The sequence below is a fragment of the Brassica oleracea genome, chromosome C1, assembly GCF_000695525.1.
Source record: "Brassica oleracea var. oleracea cultivar TO1000 chromosome C1, BOL, whole genome shotgun sequence".
NCBI lineage: Eukaryota > Viridiplantae > Streptophyta > Magnoliopsida > Brassicales > Brassicaceae > Brassica > Brassica oleracea.
Genome location: NC_027748.1, coordinates 4876612 through 4893781, shown reverse-complemented (window position 1 = coordinate 4893781; position 17170 = coordinate 4876612). Strand labels below are relative to the sequence as shown.

Here is a 17170-nt window from a genome sequence, read left to right as displayed (position 1 = left end):
ACCCGCACCCGCACCCACAAATCGATTTTTCTAAATTGTTCGACCCGCACCCGCCCAGCTGCGGATCAAACGGGCCGGGCCCCGCGGATAAAATCTCATATTTCGAGGCCTAGATTTATTGCTTAGATAGATGCGTAGAACGATTAGACCGACCACTAAAAATTAAACCAAACGGTAATTTACCTAGAGCAGTGTTATTTTCTTAGAAACAGTCATCTGATTTTTTTACCCTTTTTTCTATTGTATAAAACAAAACAAATCAAAGATAAGTCAGGTAACAATAATTTAAGGAAAATAAATAAAGAGTAGTATTTTGAGCTGGTACTTGTTCATCATCTTCGACACTTTGCTCCGACAGGTCACCTTTTAATAAGTTTTGCTTTCCTCACGAAACAAACAAACTTCCTATTCTCTTCTTTATTCATTTATTCACAGACGATGAGAAAATCAATGAAGAACCTGCTCCTCTGAGATTAACAACAACAAAAACAGAAAAAAGAAAAGAGAATTGATTCTCTCTCTCTCTCTCTCTCTCTCCTATCTTATTGTGTTCCGATCTGATTGGAATCGCTTTATATTCCTCCAAGAATAAACATCTATTTTGTGCGAAACACGAAGAAGTAGCCTAATGCTTCCGTCGGAGATCGAGCCATCTATGCCGGAACCTGATCACCGTTTCGCCAATCTAAGAGGCGTACGGTGGCGCGTGAATCTCGGCGTTCTCCCCTTCCAAGCTTCTTCCATCGATGATCTTCGCAAAGCAACCGCCGAATCTCGCAGAAGGTTAAATTTTTAATTACTCATCAATGAACACAATCCTGTCTGTTTGCTAAAGTTCCTTCTTTTATCGTTTCCCTCTGTGATGATGATTAGATATGCGTCATTAAGGAGACGACTCTTGATAGATCCGCATTTGTCTAAAGATCTACGAAACTCCCCTGATCTCTCCATCGACAATCCCTTGTCTCAAAACCCAGGTAACAAAAACAAGATCCTTTTTTTCATGTTTCATCATATGTAGATACATTCGTCTTTGGTCTTAATATGGAACCGTTTCTGTAATGGGCAGATAGTACATGGGGTAGGTTCTTTCGTAACGCTGAGCTAGAGAAAACATTGGATCAGGACTTATCAAGGCTATATCCTGAGCACTGGAGGTACTTTCAAGCTCCTGGTTGTCAAGGGATGCTAAGACGTATCTTACTCTTGTGGTGCCTTAAACATCCCGAGTATGGTTATCGACAAGGTATAAACATCGTGTGACAATCTCACCTTTGAGCCTAAGCTCCCCCAAGGTAGGTTGTTGGTGCGCGAACCCTAGACCTCATCCTTTAACAACCCCAAGTTGTGGGTTGTTAAATGGTGAGATCTTGTAACAACCTACCTGGATGGAGTCTGGGGTTGGGGTCGATGCTCTGCAGAGCACGGGCGGGTTGTTACACATAGCTTTAAAAATGTAAAATCTTTATTTAGGCTTTACTAATGATCTGACGTTTTCTTTTGTTGTTTTAGGAATGCACGAGCTTCTGGCTCCTCTGCTCTATGTACTCCACGTTGACGTTGAGCGTCTCTCCGAAGTGCGTAAAACCTACGAAGACCATTTCACCGACAAGTTCGACGGCTTATCCTTCGAGGAGAGAGACATTACTTACAACTTCGATTTCAAGAAGCTTCTTGAGGATTTCGCAGACGACGAGGTCGGTGGAATCCACGGGAGCTCCAAGAAAGTAGTGAGCTTAGACGAGCTGGATCCCGAGATCAAGTCCATCGTGATGCTCAGCGATGCTTACGGAGCAGAAGGAGAGCTGGGGATTGTCTTGTCGGATAAGTTCATGGAGCATGACGCTTACTGCATGTTCGACGCTCTCATGAGTGGATCGAATGGCTGCGTCTCGATGGCTGGATTCTTCGCTTACTCTCCAGCTAGCGGTTCCCACACTGGTTTGCCTCCGGTTCTCGAGGCGTGCACTGCGTTTTACAATCTTTTATCGTTTGTGGACTCGTCTCTGCATAGCCATTTGGTGGAGCTAGGAGTTGAGCCTCAGTACTTTGGGCTCCGTTGGTTAAGAGTTTTGTTTGGAAGAGAGTTTTTGCTTCAGGATCTGTTGGTAGTGTGGGATGAGATCTTCTCAGCTGATAACACTGCGAGAAGAGATGAGGATGATAACAGTACAACAAGCCACAGCTTCATGATCTTTGACTCTCCACGCGGAGCTTTAATCTCCGGGATGGCGGTTTCGATGATTTTGTGTTTAAGATCTTCCTTGCTCGCTACTGAGAACGCAGCTTCTTGTCTCCAGAGACTGTTGAATCTCCCGGAGAAGATTGATGTGAGGAAGGTAATAGAGAAGGCTAAGTCGTTACAAGCATTGGCTTTAGATGAGGATGTGCGAGCATCAGCTTTGTCTGTGAACAACGTTTTTGATCAGAGCATGAGTCCTGCGATACCGGCGAGGACTAACAGCTTCCCTTCGGGGTCCACTTCTCCTAAATCTCCGTTGATCATTACTCCACAGAGTTACTGGGAGGAGAAATGGAGAGTTCTTACGGCTGAGGAAGAGAAACAGAATCCTTCAGCGCCACCGCCGAAGAAGAAGGCGTCATGGTTTAAGGTGAAACGGCTTTTCAGAGCAGAGTCTGAGCCTACACATAGCGCCAAGACAGAGAGTAAAGCTGGTTTAGCATCAGTGGCAAGGAACTTGCTGGAAGATTTTAATAAGCAGGTTGTTTCTGAACCTGAGGAAGCTAATATAGTAGAGGCTGTGAACAATGAAGATAGCTCAGTAGCTAATAGAGTAGATGTTGTGAACAATGAAGATAGCGAGGAAGCTAATAGAGAAGAGGTTGTGAACAATGAAGATGGTTCAGTTCAAGAAACCGAGGAAGCTAGTAGAGAAGATGTTCTGGACAATGAAGATGGTTCAGTTCAAGAAACCGAGGAAAGAAATGTGGATTTTGCATCTGCTGGTGAAGAGAGCATAGCAACAGTTGAGGAGACTTCATCTGATGTCTTCTCAGATCCTAACAGTCCACTCAGACATTCAAACTCCATAGAGAATGATTCAGATAGCAGCACCAGGTCGATTCTGTTTGCCAATGAAAAAGTTGAAGATCAAGAAACAAGCGCAGTAGATTCGCCTCTTCCCGTTTCCTCTCAACCAAGCATTGAGTTTCCGTTAGTTCAGTCTAATGACGAAGAGAACACCACAGATTTAGATAAATCTGTGGCCGTGAGTAAGGAGCGTAATAAGGCTTTTCCAGGGAAGTTCCAGTGGTTTTGGAAGTTTGGACGCAACCTCACTGGCGAGGAGACAAGATCCAATGGTGTTGAAAGTAGTAAGAGCGATTTGGTTAGCTCTTCTGAGTCGCATTCTTCTCAACAAGCTTCATCTTCGAGCAGCAAAGGGGAGACAGACCAGAATGTGATGAATACATTGAAGAACCTTGGCAATTCCATGCTCGAACACATTCAGGTACAGACTCAGTCTCGCATTCTCAGCTACTCTTTTAGAAGAGAAACGTTCTAATGACTTTTTGACCAAATGTGCAGGTGATGGAGTCTGTTTTCCAGCAAGAACGAGGTCAGGTTCAGGCAGGATTAGTTGAGAACATATCTAAGGCCAACTTGGTCGAAAAGGGACAAGTCACAGCCACGACAGCTCTCAAGGAGCTTCGGAAGATCAGTAATCTTTTGTTGGAAATGTGATGGACATTTTTGTTGGAAATGTGATGGACATTTTTGTTGATTCTTCTTGTTCCGCCCTCTGTATATGTACATACGTCCTATTTTTTTGTAAAGTATTTTTAGAGCACGTAATAATAAAAGAAAATGTCTTATCAGCATACTCTTTATATTCATGACATTTTGACGTAGAATATCTTAGAGCATCTCTGATTCATTGTTATTTTTACTTTTATTATAGCATTTAATTTCAATTTCATTCTAATTCATTTCTTCCTCTAAAATAGATATTGTTATTTTCACTCTATATTTAAGGGAAGAAATATCAATCTCTATTTTTTACTTTATATTTTGAAGATTGCTATTATAGGAGAATACATTGGAATAATTTCATCTTTATTATAGGGATGTTCTATTTTAGAGTAGAATATAACAAAATAAATTAGAAATGGTATAAGATCAGATGGTATAAATAAAGACACATTCCTCTGCTTTGAACAATAAAAGGCAAACTGCTTATATGTAAGGAAAAACATTTCGGTTGGCGAGATTTAAGGTGGGGTATTCAATTTATTCAGTTTTTTTTTTTTTTGAATATAATGTTAAATTTATTCAAAAAAAAAGCTTTTGTACATCATGTGTAACGTTTGTGTTCTAAACTGAAAGAGATAAACTTTCCTAAAGCATATTATTCTTGAGAAACAAACCAGAGCTGCAGAAGAGCTTCAAGTCTGTTGTTTCCCATAGCGTTGATGGATAGGCATTTGTTCTTCACTTGGCGATCAACAAATCTGACCAGCAGTGCAGTAAGCATAGGGTTTGAGCCATGACGTCTTTCATTCCTTTCCCTCCAGAGAGAGTGAATGGTTGCTTGAAAAACAAATCGCGCCAGAAATCTGACCCTGCAATCGAGAGTGTTGTTGACTAGCAAAAGAATCAAACTATCCCAATCAGCACTGAAGTGTGAACCAAGAAGTCCGCGTGTTAACTTGGTCCATGCTGCCATAGTATATGCGCACTCAAAGAATAAATGGTTGCGGGTTTCCACACTATGTTGACAGAATATACAAGCTAGATCAATGCTTGAATTCCATGTGAGCATACGATCCCCAGTTGTTAACCTGTTGTGCAGAGCTAGCCATGTACTGAAACCGAACCCCTGTGTGCCAGTAAACTGTCGGAGAGGCTTGTCGAATGAGTTGCCATGTTTTATTTGTGTTGAACAAGTTCTTGTAGGTCCCTTGTTTCTGTTGCCACAAAGGAATATCCTCTGCATCAACAGCCTTTAAAAGCTGATTCTCCAAGGCTACCTCAATCTGATTGAACACATCCACTCGATGATTCCTCTTGCGCCTGCTAAAAGCAGAGGCCACTGATGCCATTGCTCTGATACACATATCGATACACCCCCTGGGCCCGACTACATCAAAGAGGCACCCCATATCCGACTAGACATCATGCCAGAAGGACGTTGATCTGCCATTCCTAACCTCCATTATGTGGAAAATCTTGGCCTTGTCTCTATATTTCAACAGTTTACGCCATATCCATGAACCTAAATATGTATTCTCTTTAGTAGACCAGAAGTTACCGTTACGTAGCAGATAGGTATGAACCCACTTAACCCATAGGGACGCCTGCTGGGATGTTAGACGCCATATGAGCTTCAAACTGCTTACCATGTTGGCCCTTTTCAAGGGACGAAGCCCCAACCCTCCCTCTCGTTTAGGTAGGCACACTATATCCCAAGAAATTTTTGCTTTTTTCGAGCTTAGCGTAGGGCCTGACCACAAGAATGCAGAGCAGATGCTGTTAACTTCTGTAATGCATTCTCCCGGTAAGATAAAAGATGACACCCAGAAATTTGCAATGCTCATAAGAACCGAAGCAATTAGTTGGAGTCGTCCGGCCATTGATAGGAAGTGGTTTGTCCAATGGCTAATGCGTCTTCTGATTTGCTCTATAAGAGGCTGGTAGTCCTGTCTTCCCATACACTTGGTTAGTAATGGGAGACCAAGGTATCGAACTGGTAACTGTCCGGAAGCAAACTGATATTGGGCTTGAACCGTCTGGATATTCATGTTATGCTGGCCAGCATAGTAGATTGTTGATTTCTCCATGCTAATTTTCAAACCGGAGACCTCTGCGAATCTGTCAAAGACCTCAACTATGCTCTCAATTGATCGAGCTTTCCCGTCCGTAAACACCATTATGTCATCTGCGAAACTCAAGTGGGTGAGCCCAAGATTTTTACACTTAGGATGGTACCCAACCTTGTCCTCAGAGGCTGCTTTATCCAGAAGCTTTGATAGGACATTCATACATATAACAAAAAGATATGGTGACAAAGCACAACCCTGCCTGAGCCCCCTTTTACTCTGAAAGTATCCTGCGAGCTCCCCATTTACCTGAACCGAGAAGGACGCTGTGGTAACACAAAGAGATATCCAGTGAATGAACTTCTGAGGGAAATTCATTGCCTCCAAAACGTTGATTAAAAATGGCCACTGCACTGAATCGAAAGCCTTCGATATATCAATCTTGATAGCACAACGTCTTGATATCTATTCTTTGTGGTAGTCCTTGACAAGCTCTGTTGCAAGCAGTAAGTTTTCTAGGAGCAGCCGATCCTTGACAAATGCAGATTGATTCAAACTAATGAATTCTGGTAAAGTTCCTTTCAGCCGATTAGCAATAATCTTCGAAATGACTTTATAAAGAACATTGCAACAAGAAATAGGCCGGTAGTCCTTCATTCGACGTGCCTCCAAATTTTTTGGCACTAGAGCTAGGATCGTTGTATTAACACCTTTCGGTAGAAACCCTTTTCCAAAGAACGATTGGATTGCAAGAATGAACTCTGCTCCAATAACAGGCCAAGATGCTTTGAAGAATTCTGCTGTATACCCATCTGGACCGGGAGACTTTTCACTGGGCATTGCAAATAGAACCTTTGTTATCTCCTCTGCTGATACTTCTTTAACGAGCTGTGTTATCTCTGGCTCAATTTATTCAGTTATATATTTCATCAATTCTTGTGTTATTAAATTATGTGTTTGAAATCATACTAGTAATATTTTAAATTATAGTATTATTCATTTCACTAATTTTCTAATTCTAATAAAGATTTGTGTTGATTACTTTTTGGTGGATTTTTATGATAATTTTATTTGAAAAAAATTAATGAAGAATTTATTATAAAACGTAAAGAACCAATTCTTAAAGTTGAAGTTAGGATTTGAAGATGATTTTATTATTATTATTTATTTATTAGAATATGTACATTAAATTTATTGATATGATACATTCATTAGATATGTACGTTAAAGAACCAACCTTCAACGAATCTCCATGGCATAACTAATTTTATCTTGTCTCCCCAAATATACATAGAGATGAAACAAATCTCGCTGGTGAGGCTTAGAAAACACATCTTGTTTCTTTTTCTCTTTCCTAATGTGTTTTCATACTTGATTTTCAGAAACCTGATCTTCTCATAAAACTGAATTCTGGTGACATCGAAGCGGGTCGAAGACTTCAATTCATTAAAAATAGCCAACTGTTTTCTTTTCACAAGGGTCTAATCCAGTAGACTCCTTGTAGGCGATGAAACCTTTTAACAAGACAATTTAGTTTTCTTCCTGCCAAACTCTATATAAAATGTAAATAACCAATTCTTAAAATTCAAGTAAAGATTTGAAGATAATTCTTTTTATTATTTATTTATTAGATATGTACATTAAATTTATTGATACGATAGATTTAAATGTAATGTCCATTATCAATTAAAAATATATATTATCGTTTTAACGATTGACAAAAGTATATAATTTGTTGTAATCCATATTACAATGAAATAACTAACTTTTTTTATATTTGGATCTTTACATTTATTTAGTGATATAAAAATAATTGACTTTTTATTATTTCTTCAAAATGAATTTTTCTATCTACATGGTATGGAATGATTATGGTTTTATTATTTTTACAAGCAATTTTTTTTGTTCCTTCTTTGTGCATCTTTTTATACAAAGATTCAAAAAATTCATAAAATTTAAAAGAATTGTTTTCTATCAAACTTATGGTCTAAAGCGTAACACTATGTTTCAAGTGATTGATCACTCTTGCATGAACATGAATGACTCTTTGTTCATCAACTTGATTATGGCTTATGATGATATCAAACCACTAGTTGCTTTCATCTCACAAAAAAATTCATATCAAAGCTCTTGAGGTAAATCTTTGAGGTAAATCTTAGTTTGATTAACACATGACTTGACATTATTTTCACTTGAAATAATGTTTGTTTCGTTGAAGCCACTACTATCTAATGTCTCGAACAGAGTTCTAATTCTAGCAAGTAACAAGAAAGCATCTCAAAACTTGATCAGACCTTATCTATATTGCTTCTTTGTAGTTCAACGTCTTACTCATTCATGAAATCACTCAACATATCGTGGATGTCTTGTATATAATACATGGTAATGTATGTATTTGTAAAAGATAAGCCCCAAAATTAACGATATAAAGTGGGCCTGAGGCATTTGCCTCTCTTTTTTAACACATGTGCACGGTTCTGATGGTTCTCAAGTATTGTTCACCTGCAGGAACGTTCTGAGCAAGATAAATGAATGAAAGAAAGAGAGACATGTTGTGAAAAGCCAAGGCTATATACCTTTCTTTTTTTCTGCATATATTCTTGTTGTAAAGACATTTCTTTGACACGTTACATATCTCTTTGATATTGTTGAGAGCCTAATTGTGGAATCCAATCTCTTTTGATTGTGTTCTATTCTGTTTGTCTATAGGGGTTTGCTTTCTGCTCTGTTTTTCTATATAGAGTAGATCCACTTTGAGGCACTTCTTTGACGACTGGCTTAGTTCTGAAGGTGAAAATAGTTCAAACCTCATTAGCTCATTTGTCTCTCCATATATCTCCATGCACGGAGGAAACTTTTTTGACTGTATTCTGTTTTCTGCTCTGTTTTTCTGTATGAGTTTTTCTATTTTGATTTTGACACCTAGTTTATGAGTTCCGTTCTGCTTCAAACAATAAAAGGCAAAAGTAGAAAACTGCAGCTCACATACATTAAAGTTGTTGAAGGTTTTGAGTCTTAAGTTTACTATTTCCTGTACTTTCACATACGAGATCAAAGACGACAGAAGAAAACAAGAGTCTAATCTATGTTGTGAAAGCCAGGGAGAAGTGAAGTTATGAAGCCAAAAACTATCATCTGAATCTCTTTCACTATTCCCCACCACTGATTCCCTTGGGGAGCTGCATCGACATTTTCATTTGCGTTTGCTCTGTTCGCGTTATCACCTCCATTCTCTTGTCCCTCTGCACAAAAGGAAAATAAAATAAAACAAACGGCTGCTACATAAGTTGATGGCTTCAGTTAATATCATGGGAAAGTAGAAATACCGGGAACCACAGCATCGTTTAGTGGCATTGCAGCAGCGGGATCATCATTATCAGCTCTGGCAGCAGCAGCAGCAGGTGGTTGAGGTCGAGGTGGTGGTACAGCTGCTCTATGCATACCTTGTGAGAGCCATCGGACAAAAGGTGCAAGGGCTCCAGTTTGGTATCTGTCAACACCAAACATACATCATTAGCTACAGCATTTTCAAACTCTTCTTGATCAATTAAATTAATGGGAGGCTTAAAACACCACCACCAAGTTGAGTTTGTCTTACAAGTAAATGATGGTAGCGAAAATCACAAGGACAGCGAGCCTCTGTCTGGATCCATCTTGGTTGAACAGAAAGATGACAGCAGCAAGCTTGAGTATGAGGAATATGTCAAGCTGGAAGGCGATCTCGAATCTCCGTACAACAACAACTTGCCTCTGTTGCGCAGGCTGTTGCTGTTGCTGACCCTGTCCAGCTTGGGCTTGGTTCTCTCCCCCAGCCTCGGTCTCATTGCTTGGCCTAGTTCTACACAAAATATAAAACTATCAACACCAAGCCTATAGTTTTCTACCTGTACAAGTGATTTGACCTAAACAATGGTTTTGGATTCAAAGGGGGTCATCAACTTGTGCTAATTCTTAAAGCTAAACCACTTAACCAATGGATATAGAAGGGAATTTTCATTCGAAAAGAAAAAAAAAAAAAGATATAGAAGGGAAGGTACTTTACGTGGGAAGATTGTAAGTGAGAGGGATAAGATAGTTGGAGGGAAGAGCTCCAAATTGATGATGATGCACAGGAACCGCATAGATCCCAGCTCCTCGGTTCGTTTGTTCATCGTACCCGGGAACAATACCTGGTGGATACATTGGAGCTCGATCTGGATTCTGGAAAACGAAATTGAAATCTTGAGTCAATTCACGATCAAACGCATGAATTGTTCGAAGAATCAAAGTGAAAAGACGCAAATCAACAATTCGAAAGCAAGTCACAAACCTGAGGCTTGATCCCAGAATCTTCGGGTTTCTTATCAGAGGAAGAAGGTTGCTGTGACGCTGAAGAAGACAACTTCTGGGGTTCTTCCGCCATATTATTCTCAAAGGAAGCTCTTTCTCTATTGAATCCGCCAAATCAAAATCGTTTGTTTCTTCCCCTTTGTGATAAATTCTCGCTCAAGGAGATGAATTGCTAGGCTCATTCGTCATGTTATCCAATAATAAATGGACACGTCACCAATAATCGTGACTATTTATTTTGCAACTCCTTGTCTTAAAGTTAATTGGTTTGTTCCGGTTACCAATTATCAATCCAAACCGGTTTCGATTTTTGTTTGTACCAAACAAAAATTCTGACTACTTGAAGATTGGTTTGGTTAACCAAAGGGAGTGGTTATTTGAGCCTCATTTGTCATACTTGTATTTTAAACTTGGCCCAAAGAAGGACCTATTATGCTAAGTATTTGAGAGTTCAGACTACAATGATCATTAGTAATGTTAATGATCGGATGATGATGATTAGAAAAAGATCCTAACGTTTGCTGATGATGATAGTAGTATACAGTCCATCGTTTACGTAGCTGGTGAGTTCTAGGCAGTGGCCTCTAGTTATATATATGCTTGTTCTTAAGATGATGTGAATGTGTTAAACAATCACTAACACATATTGTTGTCCTCTTATTTGTTATAAGATTGTAAATGATGGAGGAACAATATTTCTGAATGAAAAAGAGAAGAATACATTCCAAAGTTAAACTACAGACAATACAAAGTTAAGCTTGTTTGAATTTAAAGCACCAATATTGTGTTGTCTAGCATGAGATGTTAATGGTGAAGAAGAGACACTCCCATCATTTGAATCGATAGTTAGTGATCAAGTTGAATAACAAGAAATGTGATTTTTTGTTTTGAATTGGTATTTTCATTTTATTTACTTTTGGGAATGACAACTCTGATTTGGTGTTTGGTTTTATTTAATTTTGAATTCAACATATAATTTGGGATTTAGTAAACTATAATGCATTGGTTTATTGGTTATGAACTCACGTATTTTAATATGTTTGGAGTATGACAAAACTAACTAAAACAAGTGTTACGAATCACAAATAAGCAAAACAATGACTGAGAATCATGTCCAGTTCAATCCCAAACTTCAATCATGTTCTGGAGTGGCCTAAAGCGTACCGAAGCGTCCTGAAGCAGCTGAAGCGACATGAATCACGTCCTAAAGCGTCCTACTGTGTGCATTATCACCTGTCCCGCAGGCCGACTCACAAAGGCTTAAACATATCGAAGGACGGATTTGAGTAGCCATTTTGGAGACAGTTTCCCGCGCGGGTCTTACCCTACATGACCAGCTTGAAGTCAGTCTCGCTGCGGTCCGGGACGGGATAACCTATTTGCCATCTCTAAGTATAAGTCCAACGCCTTTTTAGACATTAGCATCATCATCATAGATTCATATAGAATCTTATTGCTGTACATGGCTAATCCTGAACATATCCCAAAAAAATATTGTTCTGGCCCAAATTCTAAATGAATCTATGTTAATGATGGGATGATGATTGGCCAATCCTGAACGTATCATTATGATGATGATATGTCTAACGCATAGTTAATCGTTTTTAAACGTTTGTGAACAAGAGATACAAAGAGCATGCATATATTTGAACTTAAGTTTACACACACAAAGTTCACAAACCTTTCATACTGTAAAACCTCAAACGTATACGTGAAAGAGAAAACAATGTGTAAACTGTAGAGTTTCTTCTTAATCAATCCACAAGATCCATCTTTACCTCGCTTTAGGAACCATTTCAGTATCAAGATTCATCGTAACCATTCTTACAGGATCCCTATGACTATTTCCATCTGTCGTCACCCTCCCAACAACACTCTGTTTCAGCTCCATAACGACTTGACTCATCGTTGGTCTCTGTGCAGAACTCTCAGAGGCACAAGCCAATGCTATTTCCGTGATCTTCCAAGCCGTGCCAGCCTCAAATCTACCTCCCAAACGTTGATCCACAATGCCTCTTATGTCTCCACTGGCCAGCATTGAACCAACCACATCACTTAGATGCACGCTCTGTGTTCTCGAACGTGAGATTGCCGGTTTTCCTGTTACCACTTCAAGAAGAACCACTCCGAAACTGTAAACATCACTTTTCTCATTCATTTGTCTCGTTGTATAGTACCTGAAGAAAATGATTTTAAAAAAAAGCAATAACCAATACTGTATTGTGGTTAATAATATAGATTCAAAGATGGACGTTGGTTACTCGGGGTCTAAGTAACCGATGGTTCCAGCGACAACGGTGGAGACTTGACTGGTCCCTTCGACCGGAAAGCTTCTAGATAAGCCAAAGTCAGCTATCTTGGCTTGAAGCTTCTCGTTGAGTAAGATGTTAGTTGGCTTCACATCTCTGTGAACTATGGGAGGCTTGCAACCATAATGGAGATACTCTAGACCTTGTGCTGCATCTAATGATATCTGTAACCTCTCTTCCCAGCTCAATATTAATGAACTTTTGCCTTTATAAAAAGTAAAAAAACAAAACAAAGTTTAGTTACTTAGTTAAGACGCTGGAAACTAATTATCCAAAGACTAACCTGACAAATAGTCTCCTAAGTTTCCATTAGCCATGTACTCGTAGATTAGCGACATGTGGTTGTCTTCGTTGCAGTATCCTATAAGAGATGTCAAGTTTGTGTGATGGACTCTCATCAGAAGCTCAACCTGAAAGCCTATATATTAGTTTGGAAACTTAAAAATGATTCGAAGTTACAAAGAAGAGTGTTAAATTCGAGTTTATTAGGGCTTCCAACTTAAAACCAATTGGTGACAAGTGGATTGACCCTAACTTTTTATATATTACTTAATTTCCCATTGAATTCCCGATGTAGGATATATATCCCTAATAAAGAGAACTGACCTCAGCTCGAAACTCTTTGTAGCCTTGCGCAGACTCTTCGGAAAGTACTTTGACAGCGACTTGATCTCCATTAAAAATACCATGGTACACTTTACCGAAGCCTCCTTTGCCAAGAACTCTCTCGAAGTTGTTTGTGAAATCGACAACTTCTACGTAGTTAAAGTATCTTTTGGCTATGTCCAGTGGTCCGGTGTTGACACCATTAGTAGACATTTTTTTTGAGATTGCACCTCTTCGAGATCTTCTCTTGAAATGGCAGAATAAAGCTAATACGATCAAAAGAACGAGAAGAACTAGGACTGCTGCTACTAGTGGGACGATGAAACCACTCTTCTTCTTCTTTGTTGTTGGTTGACATGAAGAAGACTGACAAAGACCAGGGTTTCCACCATATCTAAAGATTACAACATAGAAACTTCAATCGGTATCTCTTTTACAGAGAAATGATCATCCTCATATATATTTAGGTGCTTACCTTAATAAAAGAGACCCATCTTTTGATTTCTCCAGCAGTTTGGCTGGAATGGAACCAATTAACTTGTTTCCTTCCAAGTTTCTACATATATATGAATACATAAACCAGTATAAACTCGCAAGTCACAGAACGCTACTGCTTTTGTAAATCTCACCACTATAGTTTGCAAGACTTACAATACAGTCAAGTTTACTAAACTGGTGAGGAAGTCAGGTACTTCTCCCGTTAAGCTATTGTTTGATAAGTCCCTGCAAATGATAGTTCCTTGTGTCACAAGTCTGTATACCATGTAGTGCATCAAGGTTAATTATTAAGAGACAAGAAGTACTGACAATTTGTTTATTGATGTTAGGTTTGCGAAAGCTGGATCAATCTCTCCAGTCAATGCACTAGAGGTTAAGTTCCTGAAAAGCACAACGCTTACATGTAAGAGGAGAGAAAAGAGCAGAGCAGAACAGAGCAAAACAGAGTATATTAGAACAAACCATTTGTGTTATTTAAAAATTCATACAGAGAAATGAGTCTTGGAGAAGTATTGTTATCACTGTGGAGACATTCAAGACCTTCCCAAGAATAGTCCACTGGAACACATGGATCTCCTTGCCAGTTCTTCTTTTTCACTCCATACTTCATCTTAATCTTCATCATGGTATCAACTAAGACAAAAAAAAAAACACAAAACTGAATATAAAGAGAAGAGTATATCTTGTTTAAGTTCAAAACAAGCCTTTACCATCTTGTTGATCTGTTGGTAACTGAAGGAACTCATTGATCTGATAAATCTCAATAGCGTTGATGATCGGTGGAAGAGTAGATAAATCTGTTTTCCTTATGACAATCTCATTCTTCGTTCTCCCGACAGGCTCTGGAGTGGAGCGTGTGTCTGTAAACAAGTAGAACGGTCGGAAATTCTCGGCAAGTAGATCATCATTCACGTATATATCGAACTCTCTTGTCTCGTTGCTTTGCAGCTTTTGAACTTCAGCGAAATGCATGTATACGTAAAACTTCGACCTCGGGTCATCCGGTGACCATGTAAGCGTCAACGGGTTGCTTTCGTTTCCTGGTGATATCGCAGTTCTCATGACTATACTCGCAGGTCTGAACCCGTTGTGGTTAGTTTCATCGATGGTGAGGGATGTATTCAGAATCTTCATGTTAGACTTGTAAGGCATCCATATCCGATCAAAAAAATCATCCTTGTACCTATAAAAATAACGTTTAATTAGTAGCTAAATGTAACATTAACCAAAAAGTAATCAAGACTATGTTTACCTGACTTGAAGGTTGCTTGTTGTGCCAAAGTCCCATCTCCGACCAAGCATAAGAGCTTCATACGGAGTGTCGTACGTGTTGTTCTTCACAAACCTTACTTCCAAGACAGACAGAAACGGAGTTCCTTTGTTTTTATCAACAACACAGACATGAATATGGTCTAACGGAGGAGTGTAAATGATCTCTTTGGTTACTATAGCCGTTTCATTGACAAGAACAACAGTTTCCCATAGATTGACTCCAAGATAAAGATCAAACTCTGGTGTTCTACTAATATTATCATAGTTCCCATACATGAAACGTGTTCTGATCAGATACTTGAAACCTTTCCCTTGTTGAGGTTTTATGTTGTAGCAGTTTCTCTTACCTTCAGGGAAGCTTCTCACGTTTTGGAACTGTCTTTCGAGAGAAGTTGTTTGTAGGTCTGAAACTATGCTATGGCTTGTTCCAGACTCAACAAAACCCAAATCCGAAACGTATTTCATGTTTGTTTTCTCATCAGTGTAGCTTGAATCATCTGGTATCCCACAATCGATACTAATAAAACCTGAGAAAAAAAATCACAGAACATGAAAAACACAAATCTAGTACCATGAACAATAGATGTTAGAAGAAGCAAAAGGCTTCTAAGTACCAGCTTACCAGATTGGTCTTGAGCATGAACAAAAACAAGAAAAACACAGCTTGTGATTGCAATCTATAAAAGAAGGGTTAGACGTGTCATTATCATCACTAAATGATTTAGATTTACTTTGGTATAGACTATGCTCTCGCATGCAAATATAAAGACTAGCCAAGATCAAAATGACAGCTAATACACGTATCAGCTTCAACTCCATATAAGTAATAGTATAACCATGTTGGTTATATACACAATTACATTATACATAAACAAAAGTCAAATATGCATCTTTGTGAATCATGACTAATGGCATATGTCAACACTTTAGGTGGTTCTTGTTTTATCATTTCATTAAAAATTTCTTAAAGTTTCCTTTCTTTGTTGGGTAGGATTTTATAACTAGTTGAAACGACCTTAACCTCAACCAACCAGATAAATTTAATGGACAAGAACTTGGTTTAGCCATTATCAAATCTTGCCATTATGTATATGGTTAACCATCTCTAGATTGATTGAAAGCACAAGGTAATTCATTATTGGTTTTCCAACTTTGATTGATGGAGGAAACCATAAAAATGTTCAGAATCAGTGCATATGGATGTATCTAGGCCTAGGACGGATCGGATATCCGGGCAATTTTAAGGTATCCGGATCCGGATCATTATCCGGCGGATCCATAATTTTATTATCCTTATCCGGATCCGAGGTTCTCGGATATCCGGGTGTCGGATATCCTTCTAAAAATTGTAATATCCGGCGGATATCCGGATCCGGATTTGGATCCTTAAAATAAATAAAATAATAATAATAATATATATAAAATATTAAAAATAATTTAAAAATAAAAATATATAATGCTTTTAATTATTTCTATGTATAATATTACAAAATTTACATAAAATTTACATATACTATTACAAAAATAAAAATATATTAAATAAAATTAGTTTTTATATATAGATATTATTATTTTTGAAAAAGTTATTAATAAAACTTACGGATCCGGATATCCAGACTAAAAAATCAAGATATCCGGATCCGGCTTTGACGAATCCAACATTTTATTATCCGGATCCGGATTCGGCCCCTCCGGATATCCGGATTTTCGGATCGGATCCGGATCGAATCTCGGATCGAATCCGGATCTCGGATAAAAGTCTCAGGCCTAGATGTATCAGTTAAATAATAATACAATAATACTTCTTTTTTTGAAAAATGTCTTGATCATTTGACAGCCATTTTAGGAAAGTGCCCTTCAACGTGAATGAATGATCAACATTGATTGATGTAGTTTAATCCCTTCAAGTTGTTGCTTGCAAAGTTGACAACTAGTACACAAATGAAAGATAATCATCATGGACTAGTAGCACACACAAATTGTAGTAGTAAATAAATATAAAATCTTACTAATGAAAATTGGTATAATTATGTATATTCTTGTATTGGTCTTACATCTCAAAAAGACAATGATCACATATTTTGGAAAAGTATTATGGTCACTTCTAAGAATCAAAGCAAATCAAAATTACAAATGTTATTGCTCATCAACAATTTGACAGTGTTTTGAAAGAAATCATACATTTGGATAGATATAAACAACCATAATATCCAAAATCTTGTCAACACAATATCAAAATAGATACATTGACCCACTCGGAATGTTGCTTTTATCTTGTTCCCAGATAGCAAAAATGTTTTATCCATCTGAAATGTTACTTGATCTCATTTATTTATTGAATTTTAAATTTTCTAATATTTAATTATTTCTAATAT

The 17170-nt window shown here is 38.2% G+C and overlaps 3 protein-coding genes across 3 annotated transcripts; 1 reads left to right on the top strand and 2 right to left on the bottom strand.

The window, feature by feature from the left end:
- The first annotated feature begins 316 nt into the window (after positions 1-316).
- On the top strand, positions 317-3843 carry LOC106307633 (TBC1 domain family member 5 homolog A). The gene is made up of 5 exons (XM_013744641.1): positions 317-783; positions 874-977; positions 1070-1246; positions 1513-3473; positions 3551-3843. Exons 1-5 carry the CDS (start codon positions 629-631, stop codon positions 3704-3706), a joined length of 2553 nt encoding a protein of 850 aa, XP_013600095.1. The 5' UTR covers positions 317-628; the 3' UTR covers positions 3707-3843.
- A 4868-nt stretch (positions 3844-8711) lies between these two features.
- Positions 8712-10292, bottom strand: LOC106343504. Its single transcript, XM_013782737.1, has 5 exons — positions 10091-10292; positions 9824-9981; positions 9380-9619; positions 9108-9271; positions 8712-9023 (listed from the first exon to the last, which is right to left on the bottom strand). The coding sequence occupies exons 1-5, from the start codon at positions 10181-10183 to the stop codon at positions 8860-8862; spliced, it is 819 nt and encodes a 272-aa protein (XP_013638191.1). The 5' UTR covers positions 10184-10292; the 3' UTR covers positions 8712-8859.
- A 1560-nt stretch (positions 10293-11852) lies between these two features.
- Positions 11853-15574, bottom strand: LOC106314809 (senescence-induced receptor-like serine/threonine-protein kinase). The gene is made up of 11 exons (XM_013752633.1): positions 15418-15574; positions 14776-15322; positions 14234-14706; positions 14012-14156; positions 13833-13904; positions 13677-13748; positions 13501-13581; positions 13026-13419; positions 12703-12829; positions 12372-12624; positions 11853-12287 (listed from the first exon to the last, which is right to left on the bottom strand). The coding sequence occupies exons 2-11, from the start codon at positions 15258-15260 to the stop codon at positions 11885-11887; spliced, it is 2505 nt and encodes an 834-aa protein (XP_013608087.1). The 5' UTR covers positions 15261-15322; positions 15418-15574; the 3' UTR covers positions 11853-11884.
- Positions 15575-17170: the final 1596 nt, after the last annotated feature.

Bases quoted from the DNA above. Each gene is read 5' to 3' on its own strand.
- LOC106307633 (XM_013744641.1), top strand. From the start codon at position 629: ATGCTTCCGTCGGAGATCGAGCCATCTATGCCGGAACCTGATCACCGT. The intron at 784-873 runs GTTAAATTTTTA...GATGATGATTAG, and splicing joins ACCGCCGAATCTCGCAGAAG to ATATGCGTCATTAAGGAGAC. The intron at 3,474-3,550 runs GTACAGACTCAG...CCAAATGTGCAG, and splicing joins CCATGCTCGAACACATTCAG to GTGATGGAGTCTGTTTTCCA.
- LOC106343504 (XM_013782737.1), bottom strand. From the start codon at position 10,183: ATGGCGGAAGAACCCCAGAAGTTGTCTTCTTCAGCGTCACAGCAACCT. The intron at 9,272-9,379 runs GTAAGACAAACT...TGGTGTTGACAG, and splicing joins TTCGCTACCATCATTTACTT to ATACCAAACTGGAGCCCTTG. The intron at 9,024-9,107 runs GTATTTCTACTT...CCTTTTGTGCAG, and splicing joins AAACGATGCTGTGGTTCCCG to AGGGACAAGAGAATGGAGGT.
- LOC106314809 (XM_013752633.1), bottom strand. From the start codon at position 15,260: ATGAAATACGTTTCGGATTTGGGTTTTGTTGAGTCTGGAACAAGCCAT. The intron at 12,830-13,025 runs GTCAGTTCTCTT...ATAGGCTTTCAG, and splicing joins ACAAAGAGTTTCGAGCTGAG to GTTGAGCTTCTGATGAGAGT. The intron at 12,288-12,371 runs GTAACCAACGTC...CATTTTCTTCAG, and splicing joins ATCGGTTACTTAGACCCCGA to GTACTATACAACGAGACAAA.